At 67.9% G+C, this 9,235-nt stretch overlaps 1 protein-coding gene across 2 annotated transcripts; it reads right to left on the bottom strand.

Moving 5' to 3' along the window:
* Nucleotides 1-107: 107 nt before the first annotated feature.
* On the bottom strand, nt 108-9,023 carry MBOAT7 (membrane bound O-acyltransferase domain containing 7). 2 transcript variants are annotated; one of them, XM_051829524.2, is made up of 8 exons: nt 8,905-9,023; nt 7,841-7,919; nt 7,624-7,753; nt 7,100-7,226; nt 5,714-5,873; nt 4,275-4,635; nt 2,550-2,726; nt 108-928 (listed from the first exon to the last, which is right to left on the bottom strand). In XM_051829524.2, exons 2-8 carry the CDS (start codon nt 7,914-7,916, stop codon nt 538-540), a joined length of 1,422 nt encoding a protein of 473 aa, XP_051685484.1. In that variant the 5' UTR covers nt 7,917-7,919; nt 8,905-9,023; the 3' UTR covers nt 108-537. The 2 variants fall into 2 exon arrangements, with proteins under 2 accessions (XP_051685484.1, XP_051685483.1); XM_051829523.2 differs by lacking the exon at nt 8,905-9,023 and adding an exon at nt 8,521-8,779.
* Between the last annotated feature and the right edge of the window lie 212 nt (nt 9,024-9,235).

Here is a 9,235-nt window from a genome sequence, read left to right as displayed (position 1 = left end):
ACTTCCCCTACCGGTCAGCCGGGCTGGGAAAGGCTCCTGGGAACCGAAGTCCGCGCTGCGCCCTGAGCCGGACAGACGCCCACAGACACGCACACGGACACGGTGGGGAGGGGCTCGGTGCAACACTTTATTGGGAAAGGGTTACACGTTCCGGCCGGCCGAGGGGGGACAGCGCATCGGGGGCCCTCACAGTGGCTCGCGCGAGGGCGCAGTACCTGGCCGCCCGTCCCCGCCGTGACTGGGGGAGGGGTGGTGTTCCCTCCACGCGTGAACACTGGTTTGACGAGATAGACGTAGAGCGAAAGACACCAGAGGGCTTCCCACTCCCCGCCCCACGCCGCGCATCCCGAGGGAGGGGTCAGCCCACGGGAAGTGCAGCTTCCGCCGGCTGGGGCAGCCACGAGGCTGGACGCCAGGGGGCAGCACCCCAGCTTTGCAGCCGACAGGACAGGGAATCCTCTCCAGGCTCTCCCGGGCGGCGAGACGGCAGCCTGGCTCACGGAACTCCCGGATTCCCGCGCCGACCCGGCCCGCAGCTCACTCCTCGTGCAGCTTCTCCGGCGTGGGGTCGGCGGCCTGTGGAGGCGCTGCCTTCCGCCGGCCCGGGCTGCCCCCGCCCAGAGCCAGCCCCAGCGCCAGGCAGGCCAGGGCCAGCACGTGGATGCAGTAGTAGACGGAGCCCCAGTAGCGGAGCGTGTCGCCCATGGACAGCAGCACGAAGCCCATGCACATGTAGTCGTAGGCGCGCATCTTCAGGAACCAGTGCACCCAGTCCCAGGCCTGCTGGCCCCCGGGGCCCAGCCGCCCCCGCAGCGCCGACTCCAGCCGGCTCTCGGCGGCCAGGCACAGCGGCACGGTCAGGAAGCTCAGGTAGTAGCCGGGGTGGAGGCCGTGCCAGTAGGCGCTCAGCAGCATGGTCCAGGCGCTCCTGCGGGGCGGGGGCGGGGGCGGGCCGGGAGTCAGCGCCCCGCCCCGCCCACCCGGCTGACCCAGGCCCCGCCCCTCCTCTGCCCCCATTCCGGGTTGCAGCTCTCCCTTTAAGGGTCCGGGAGGACTGGGAGCCTGCGCGTGCACGCTCCAGCCCGTCTCCCGTGGGGGACACTGAAACCACTCCAGCTCGCCCCCAGCCCAAAGCCCCTAAGCTTCTCCCCCAACCCCGCCCAGACCCGAATGCTGTGAGGACAAAAAACAGTCTAATCACAGAGGTCACGACCAAGAGGATCCCAGTGACACCCACCCACCCACCCACCAAGGGTGACACCGTCTACCGACGCTGCCTGTCGCCCTCTGGGGATGCCGCACCGTTGACCTAAACACCTGCTTTGACCGCTGGTGCAGCCCAGGGCTCAGTGTCGCCTGTAGCCGCTGCCACCGGGCACCCACTTCTCACACCAGCCCTCCCCTGACCGCCAGGATCCTCTAACTCACCGCCTCTTCCGTAACCCCAGTGGGCAATCTGATAGCTTCGGGGAGGCCAGAGCCAAGCCTCGTTCTGCAGCCCAGGGCCCCCGCATGGTCATCCTGCGGCTGGCTCCGCCCCTTCTTGGGGAGCAGCGTCCCCTAACCATGGAGCCCACTCCCTTTCCTCTGCTGAGGACAGCACCAGGCCCGGGCTCCTCCTCCCAGAGCCCTGCACGCTGGCCCCCTCCCCACCTCTACTCCACTTCCCACACCAGGCCTGAAGCCACAGCGCAGGCCGCATGCCCAGGTACGCCCAGCCCCAGAGCTGCCAACGTAGCCGTGTTACCACGAGAAGGCGCCAGGGCCTGCCCTGACCACGTCTGGTGGCCTGGACGTGGAGTGCCGCTTGGCAGGTCGCCAGGCCTCTGAGCCTCGCTCTCCTCCCCCAACACGGGTCAGAGTTCCCACTTCTGACACCTGTGAAGGGCACAGTTCCTACTCAAGAAGCCAGAAGAGGGGCCGGCACGGTGGCGTAGCAGGTAAAGCAGCTGCCTGAGAAGCCAGCATCCCCCATGGGCGCCAGCTCCAGTCCCGCTGTTGTCTTCCAACCCGGCTCCCTGCTGATGTCCCTGGGGAAAGCACGGGAGGACGGCCCGAGTGCTCGGGCCCCTGCCACCCGTGTGGGAGCTCCCAGCTCCTGGCATCAGCCCGGCCCAGCCCCGGCTGTTGCGGCCATCTGGAGAGCGCACCAGCAGATGCAAGAGCTCGCTGTCTCTCCCTCTAACTGTCAAATAAATAGATAAATCTTTAACAAAAACAATCGGAAGAACCAAAAATAATAAAAGGTAATGGGGGCCAGTGCTGTGGCGTAGCGGGTAGTCACCGCCTGCAGTGCCCGGCATCTCTTAGGGGTGTGGGTTTGAGTCCCGGCTGCTCCACTTCCCAGCCAGCTCTCTGCTATGTGCAAAGCACACCGCTCCCAGCCAGGCCCGTCGCACAGAGGCAGCTACAGCGGTGTCGGCTCGGGAAACTACAACTCCCATGAGCCTTCGAAGCAGGGGCCCAGCCAGGGACGCCGCACACCGCCCCGAGGGCTGCTGGGAAACGCAGTTCCCCGCCGTTCCCACGCCCGGGCGGGGCTGACGCACCTCAGGACGTAGGAGCGGGCAGGTGCGCTCTTGTAGATGTACTGCGCCAGCCACCACTGCACCGTCATGTTCCAGTACCGCATGCCGTCCCGCACCCGCACGCAGAAGTCCGTGCTGTAGCAGTCGATGTTGCGGATGGTCTCATAGTCATACTCCAGGGAGGCCGCCTTCTCCGGACTGGGGGGTGGGGGTGGGGGTGGGGACAGACATGCAGCTCAGCCAGGCCCCTCCCCCACCTGCTACTGTCCCAGCCCGGGATGCTACGAGGGGGACCTGGCCAGGCAGCAGTTCAGACAAGGGTCCTCCTTCTCTGGGGGCGTGGCTCCTACGCCACAAGCCCTTTAGAGGCCAGGCCCCGCCTACTCAGAGGCCTCCGGGGAGCCCTGGTTGTTGCACAGGGCGGTTGCTAGGGAAGCATCATCTCCCTCCAACATGGGTGGGTCCCGGTACTGAGATGCCCGAGGCCTGGGATGATGTCTAGTGGTCTCTGTTGCTAAGGAAAAGGCATTCCTTAGCAACAAGGACTAGGATGTTTGGGGGGCCGGAGCCGTGGCGCAGTAGGCTAATTGTCCACCTGTGGTGCCGGCATCTCACAGGGGCGCCAGTTCTAGTCCCAGCTGCCCCTCTTCCAATCCAGCTCTCTGCTATGGCCTGGGAAAGCAGTGGAAGATGGCCCAAGTGCTTGGGTCCCTGCACCTGCGTGGGAGACCGGGAAGAAGCTCCTGGCTTCTGGCTTCAAATCGGCACAGCTCCAGCTGTTGCAGCCATTTGGGGAGTGAACCAATGGAAGGAAGACCTTTCTCTCTCCCCCTCTCTGTCTATAACTCTACCTCTCAAATAAATAAATAAATATTTTAAAATGTAAAAAAAAAAAAAATAGGATGTTTGGGAAAAGCTTTTCCACAAGGGTCAGCCCAGGTTACCAGGGCACGGGTGCCAGTACTGCACAAGCCAACGTCAGCTTGGGACTCTCGGGAAATGCGAACCCTGGCAAGGAGCGAGGTCACAGCGGGCACCCAAGGGCTGCTCCCCAGCTCCGGGCTCTGCCCTGGGGCTGGCGGACCATGGAGTCCGGGCCCAGGGGCCAGTCAGCTCCTGGCTGCCTCGGCGCCCGGCCACCAGCTCCGGGACCTCCTAGCCGCTGGGCCTTGGCGGCAAGGCGAGGCGGGGGCACAGGCCAGGTGCTACCTGCTCGGGAGCAGTGGGCAGCTCGGGGCTGCCAGGCGATGACGTCTCATGGGGCGGGTGTCCTCTCAGCCGCCACAAAGAGCCGGATTTGCAGCAAACGGGCAACCGCTGCTGGGGGGATCCCACTTCCCTAGCAACTGGGGGGCTGGTGACAGCGGGGGACCCATCACTACCAGAGGCAGCGTCCCCAGCCGCCAGGAATGACCGGGCTCCGGGCAACACTGCCGCGGCAACAGGGGGTGGTGCGTGGTTGCTAAGAGACCCCACCCTGGGCTTCCTGGGGGAGGTGGGCGGGTCGCCAGAGGCAGGGGTGAGGAGCTAGCAGCAGGGGGCAGCACACAGGTACCAGGAGCGGCTTCCCTGCTGACTGGGGAGGGCATGCCGGGCCTGCAGGGGGACCCGCTCTCTAACCACTAGCCACGGCCACGGCTGGCGGCCGTGGCCCCTGCTCCCCGCTCTCCTCCCTGCTAGGGGCAGGGCCAGCCCTTGACGGTGGGGCCTGCCGGGTCGTGGGACGCCTCCCTCCCGCCGCCTGACCTGCTGGGGGGTGGGCATTGGAGGGTGGGGCCGCCCCCGGCCCGGGCTTTGGCGGCCACGGGGTAGGCCCCGAAGCCGGCGGCAATGCAGCCGCACTCGGCGGCGATCCAGGCCACGTAGAAGCGCATGCGGAAGGCGAAGAAGACCGGGATCATGTAGAAGAGGCGGGCGGGCAGCGGGCGGGCGTAGAAGGCGTCCTCGCGCACGGCCTCCAGCGGGAAGAGGTGCGAGGACAGCAGGAAGAGCAGGCCGAAGAGCGGGGCCGGCCAGGCGCGGCGCAGCAGGGGCCGCAGGCTGGGCACGGCGCCGGGGAAGGGCTGCTCCAGCCAGTCCAGGTAGGTGCGGTAGCGGAAGAACGGGCCTGTGGGGGCGGGCGGGCCCGGGTCAGCCGCTGGCCCTGCCGGTGCGCGCGTGGGGCGGGGCGGGGTGGGGTGGGGGGGACAAGGGGCTCAGGCCGCGAATGCACGAGGGGCAGGGACAAAACCTGAGAGCGGTTAAGCCTCCACCCGCAGCACCAGCATCCCATAAGGGCGCCGGTTCTTGTCCTGGCTGCTCCACTTCCCGCTAACCCCTTTGGGAAAGCAGCAGCAGATGGCCCCAATGCCCCTGCACCCGTAGAGGAGACCCCGGGGAAGCTCCTGGCTTCAGCCTGGCCCAGCCCTGGCTGCTGTGGCTGCTGGGGAGTGAACCAGTGGATGGAAGCGCTCTATCACTTTCAAATGACTCAGTCTTCAAAAGCGACAACCACCACGCTGAGGGTGAGGGGACAGTCAGACAAGACCCAGGGACACGGCGAGCACAGAAGCACAGTGAGACCAGAGGGGGCAGGGCGGGCGCCCAGGACCAGGGTGGGATCTGCTCCGGGTGCACCTGTGGGCCCCAGGTTTGCCCTCGTTCACCAGCACCCGCTGGCCAGCTGGGCAGGCATGGGTGGCAGAGGAGTGGCCACAGTGAGAAATGGGATAGACAGGAAGGTGGCCTGGCCCCAGGAGCAGCAGGGGTCAGCGCCTCTGTGCACAGATGACCATCTGGGCACTGCTCCATTGATGAGCGATGTCCACAACAGGCCCGCTCCAGCTTCCGCCCGTGAGCCCCCTGGGAGGCAGCAGGTGATGGCTCAAGTACTTGGGTCCCCGCCACCCATGTGGGAGACCCGGATGGAGCTCCCGGCTCCCAGCTTTGCCCGGTCTAGCCTTGGCTGTTGCTGGCATTCGGGGCATGAACGGGTGGATAGGAGTGGGCTGTCTCTCTGTCTCAAACAGCTGCATCTGCCCCCTGAGGTCACACAGCTCTGTCCTCTCCTGTCTGCTCCCACTCAGCCACGAAGACTCATGTGGGCAGAGAACAGCCGATGTCCAGCCTGGACGGGCTCTGATCCCGGGACGGCCAGGCGCAGCCGCGAGCGCAGGACGGGCAGCAGCTGGGGGCGGCTCACTCACCGGTCATGATCCCCACGTAGCAGTAGCTGTAGCTGAACGTCTCCATGAGGGACGGGACGTCGGGCAGCAGCCCCAGGGGGGGCGCCTTGCTGAAGCCAGAGGCCAGCTCCTTCCTCTGCGCCAGGTGCAGGTCCTGGACCTCACTCGCCAGGCTCACCAGCTGGGCGCGGGGCGTGGGGTGGGCAGAACCGGTCAGGCCCGAGACCCAGCCCCGCCCATCTCCCAGAAGCCCCCCTCGAGCAGCCGAGGGGTGCAGGGAGTGTGCAGCAGGGGCCAGGCTCCCACCCCAGGGTCAGCCGTGAGCCGTGTCTCGCTGCGGGGTGGGGGGCGCTCGCTCCCTGGGGCTCAGTCCTGGGCCCTCCTCTCTCCTTTCTCTACGTCCTGCCTTGCTGGCTCCCAGGTAACCCTGTAGCTTCAGGTCTGGTCCGCAGGCCCATGGCCACTCAGCCTGCAGCCTGGACCTCTGCCCCAGCCCTCGACCTGAACACACCCACGGCGGAGCGCACCCCTCCGCCCACTTCCTACGCAGGTGCTCTGCTGGCATCCCTGCAGCGGCGGGAGTCTTATTCCCCAGAGAGCTGGCAAGTCGGCCTTGGCACGGGCCTCCGGGGACGGGCAGGACAAGGCTTCCTGCGTCCAGGTCCCGGGGCGGCCTCTGCTCTCTGCCCCCGGGGCCCAGGCTCGGCAGCGGCTGCCCAGCGCCCACACTCGCCCGTCTCGGCCCTCAGCACCTCACCCCACCCTGCCCTGCTGCACTTCATTCTGCCCTCAGCACCCACAGCAGAGATGTTCGGACAGTAAAACTGTCACCGCATCGCCCCGGCGACAAACTACAAGGCCCCTTCCCGAGGCACCTACGCCCGGCTGCCTGTCCCTGTGTTCTCCGCACGAGGTCGACGGGGGCTGGCACGGGGTGTGAGGGTCAGCTGCTGGCCTCCGACACACGCCGGGCCCTGTCCACCCTGAACTGCTCTCCTTCCAAGTCTCCTCTGAGCTCAGCGCCTCCCACGGAGGGCGCCCGGCTCCTGACTCCCACACGGCCAAGGCCTTTTACCTGTCTTCCCACGCGCCGGAGAGCCAGACCCGGCCCTGCCAGCCGTGTGCTCCTGGCCAAGTCCCCTCTCTCCAGGGCTGGTTTTCCTTCTTTGCAAAACGGCTTGGTCCAGACTCAGAGAGAGAGCACCCAGCCAGGCCTCGGGCACTAACAGGTGCCAAAGGACACCTACGGCTGGGCCGCTCTTTACCCAGAGAGCGAGGGAGAGGTGAACCCTGGCCCAGGGCTGTGGGACAGGTGCAATCCTACCCGCGGGCGGTGTGGGAGGTACCCCCCCCCATGGGGCTGGCTGGGGGGGCTGCACGCAGGGGAGCAGCGAGTCCCGGTCTGACCTTAAGCGTCAGTAGCAGCTGCACGGCATTGGTGAAGGGCGTGGGAGTGGGCAGGCCCAGCAGGCTGAGGGCTCGGAAGAACAGGAGATAGGAGAAGGTCCAGGCCAGGGCCAGGGCATGACAGGAGCTGGGGCAGAGGCAGGAGGCCGGTTTGCTGGCGCAGGGACCTCCCCGCCCCCAGGTCTGCCCACAAACCCTCCCTGTTCAGCAACAGAAAGTGGGGGGGGGGGTGAGGAGAGGGAAGGGTGGGAGGTGTAGGGAGGGACGCACAGGACTGGACCAGCTCGGACAGGAGCCACGCAGCCACTCGGAAACACACACTCCCCGCCGTTTCTTTGTGGCCAAGACCCCCAGCTCCCTCCCAGAGTGCGCACGGTGGCAGGGCCGACACAGTGGCACAAGGCACAGTGGCAAACAGAAGCCAGCAAGAGCCTGGCAAAGGCTGACAGGGCCCCGCCGGGACACAGGCTGCTCGCTCCCCTTTCCCACCCGGCTCCCCGCCTCTCCCTCTCCCCCGCGCTCACCAGGGCTGAGCCTGAATGAGGGCCCAGGTCCCGAGGATGGTGACCAGAGAATGCAGGGTGTGGGCGCCGCAGGTGAACAGGGTGAGCCCCAGGCCCACGGCGGCCGCCCCCCATCGCTTCACTCCGGGGCCTGTGGGAGAAGCGACAGCACAGCTGAGCCGGGCCCCTCCCGGGGCGCCCCTCCCCGGCCTGCCCACTGGACGGGAACCTGACTCACCAGCTTTCTTAAAGAGGAAGCCGATGGGGATGGAGATAAGAAGAACCACCAGATACGTCCACTCCTCCGGCGACATGGTCTGGGAAGGGACAGCCGGGCGTCCCTAGGGCGACCCCAGGAGTGCGCCCCGCTACCCCTCCTCCTGGGAAGACTCCGGAGCCCGAGAAGCAGCTCCAGTCCTGGGAGAGCCCAGGACTCCGGGCCTGCAGCCCCCCTCCTCATTCGACAGAGGCATCCAGCACCCCCTCCCGTCCTTCGGCAACCCAGGGCGCCAGCCCCTCGCCGCCCCGGGACCCAGACAGCAAGACACCAGAAACAGCTGCCCCCACCCGGGCCTCTCCTCAGACGCCCCGGGGCCCAGCCCCCTCCTCCGACCCCAGCCCCTCCGAGAACCCAGGTATCCGAGACCCCCTCCCAGGAGGGCGCCCGCGGGAGCCCCGGCCTGCAGCCGCCGCCTCTCTCCGAGCTGCGGCCCCTCTCCCATCCAGGCCCCGGGGGCGGACCCAGGCCCGGGTGTCTCGGGCGCCCTCCGCCGCCCCAGGGCGGGCCCGATCCCGTCCCCGGCCAAGCCACAGGCGGTTACGCCACGCGAGCTCGGCCGCGCTGCCCGCGCCCTCCCCGCACCGCAGCCACCCCTACACCGCACGGCCCGGTCTCGGCGCCGGCTCCACTCGGCCCACCTGAGCCGCCCTCCGGGTAGGAAGCGGCCGAGCGGTCCCAGCCCGCAGCCTGCGCGGCTCGGGCCACGCCTCCCCCGCCCAGCACGCCCCCGCGCCGCCTGCGCTTTCGAGGGGCCCGCCGGGCTGCGCTGCGTGGAGCCGGAGGCACCGCCACCGCCGGGGACAGGGCTAGGCAGACACGCGCAGCACGAGTCCGCGGGGCACCCGGGTCCGCATCTGCCGAGCGCGGCCCGCGGGCCGCGAGTACGTGAGGGGGCGGGGCTTCGGGCTCCGCGGGAGGAGGGGACGGGCCCGGGAAGGAGGCGGGGTCTGGAGCTCGGCGCTCGGAAGGAGGCGGAGCCTCGCTTCGGGTTCCCTCGGTCCGCGTCGGAGGTTTGAGCTCACCGCTTCGAGGTGGGGCCACAAGCTTCAGCTTACTTCGGCGGCAGCCGAGTGCGCCAATCGCTGTTCGGATGTGGGCGGGGTCACGAGCTTCGGCTTACTTCGGAGGTAGCCGAGTGCGCTAATCGGGGTTCGGATGTTGGCGGGGTCCCCAGCTCGGCCGGATGTGGGCGGGGCCACGAGCTTCGGCTCCCTTCGGAGGTAGTCGGGTGCAAGTGCCCCGCGTTTGCGACTGAGCGTCCAACCTCGTTTTCACGGGGGGCGGGGAGAAAGCGACCCCCGAGGGGGCGGCGCTCTGAGGGCCGCGTGCGCCGGGGGCAGGAACGGGGTAGAA

The sequence above is a fragment of the Oryctolagus cuniculus genome, chromosome 18 (assembly GCF_964237555.1).
Source record: "Oryctolagus cuniculus chromosome 18, mOryCun1.1, whole genome shotgun sequence".
NCBI lineage: Eukaryota > Metazoa > Chordata > Mammalia > Lagomorpha > Leporidae > Oryctolagus > Oryctolagus cuniculus.
This window is presented reverse-complemented; position numbering and strand designations above follow the sequence as displayed.

Coding starts and splice junctions, on each gene's coding strand:
- MBOAT7 (XM_051829524.2), bottom strand. CDS start 7,916: ATGTCGCCGGAGGAGTGGACGTATCTGGTGGTTCTTCTTATCTCCATC. Junction 7,227..7,623: donor CTCATTCAGGCTCAGCCCTG/GTGAGCGCGGGG, acceptor CCTCTGCCCCAG/CTCCTGTCATGCCCTGGCCC. Junction 4,636..5,713: donor CTACGTGGGGATCATGACCG/GTGAGTGAGCCG, acceptor CCGCCCCCACAG/GCCCGTTCTTCCGCTACCGC.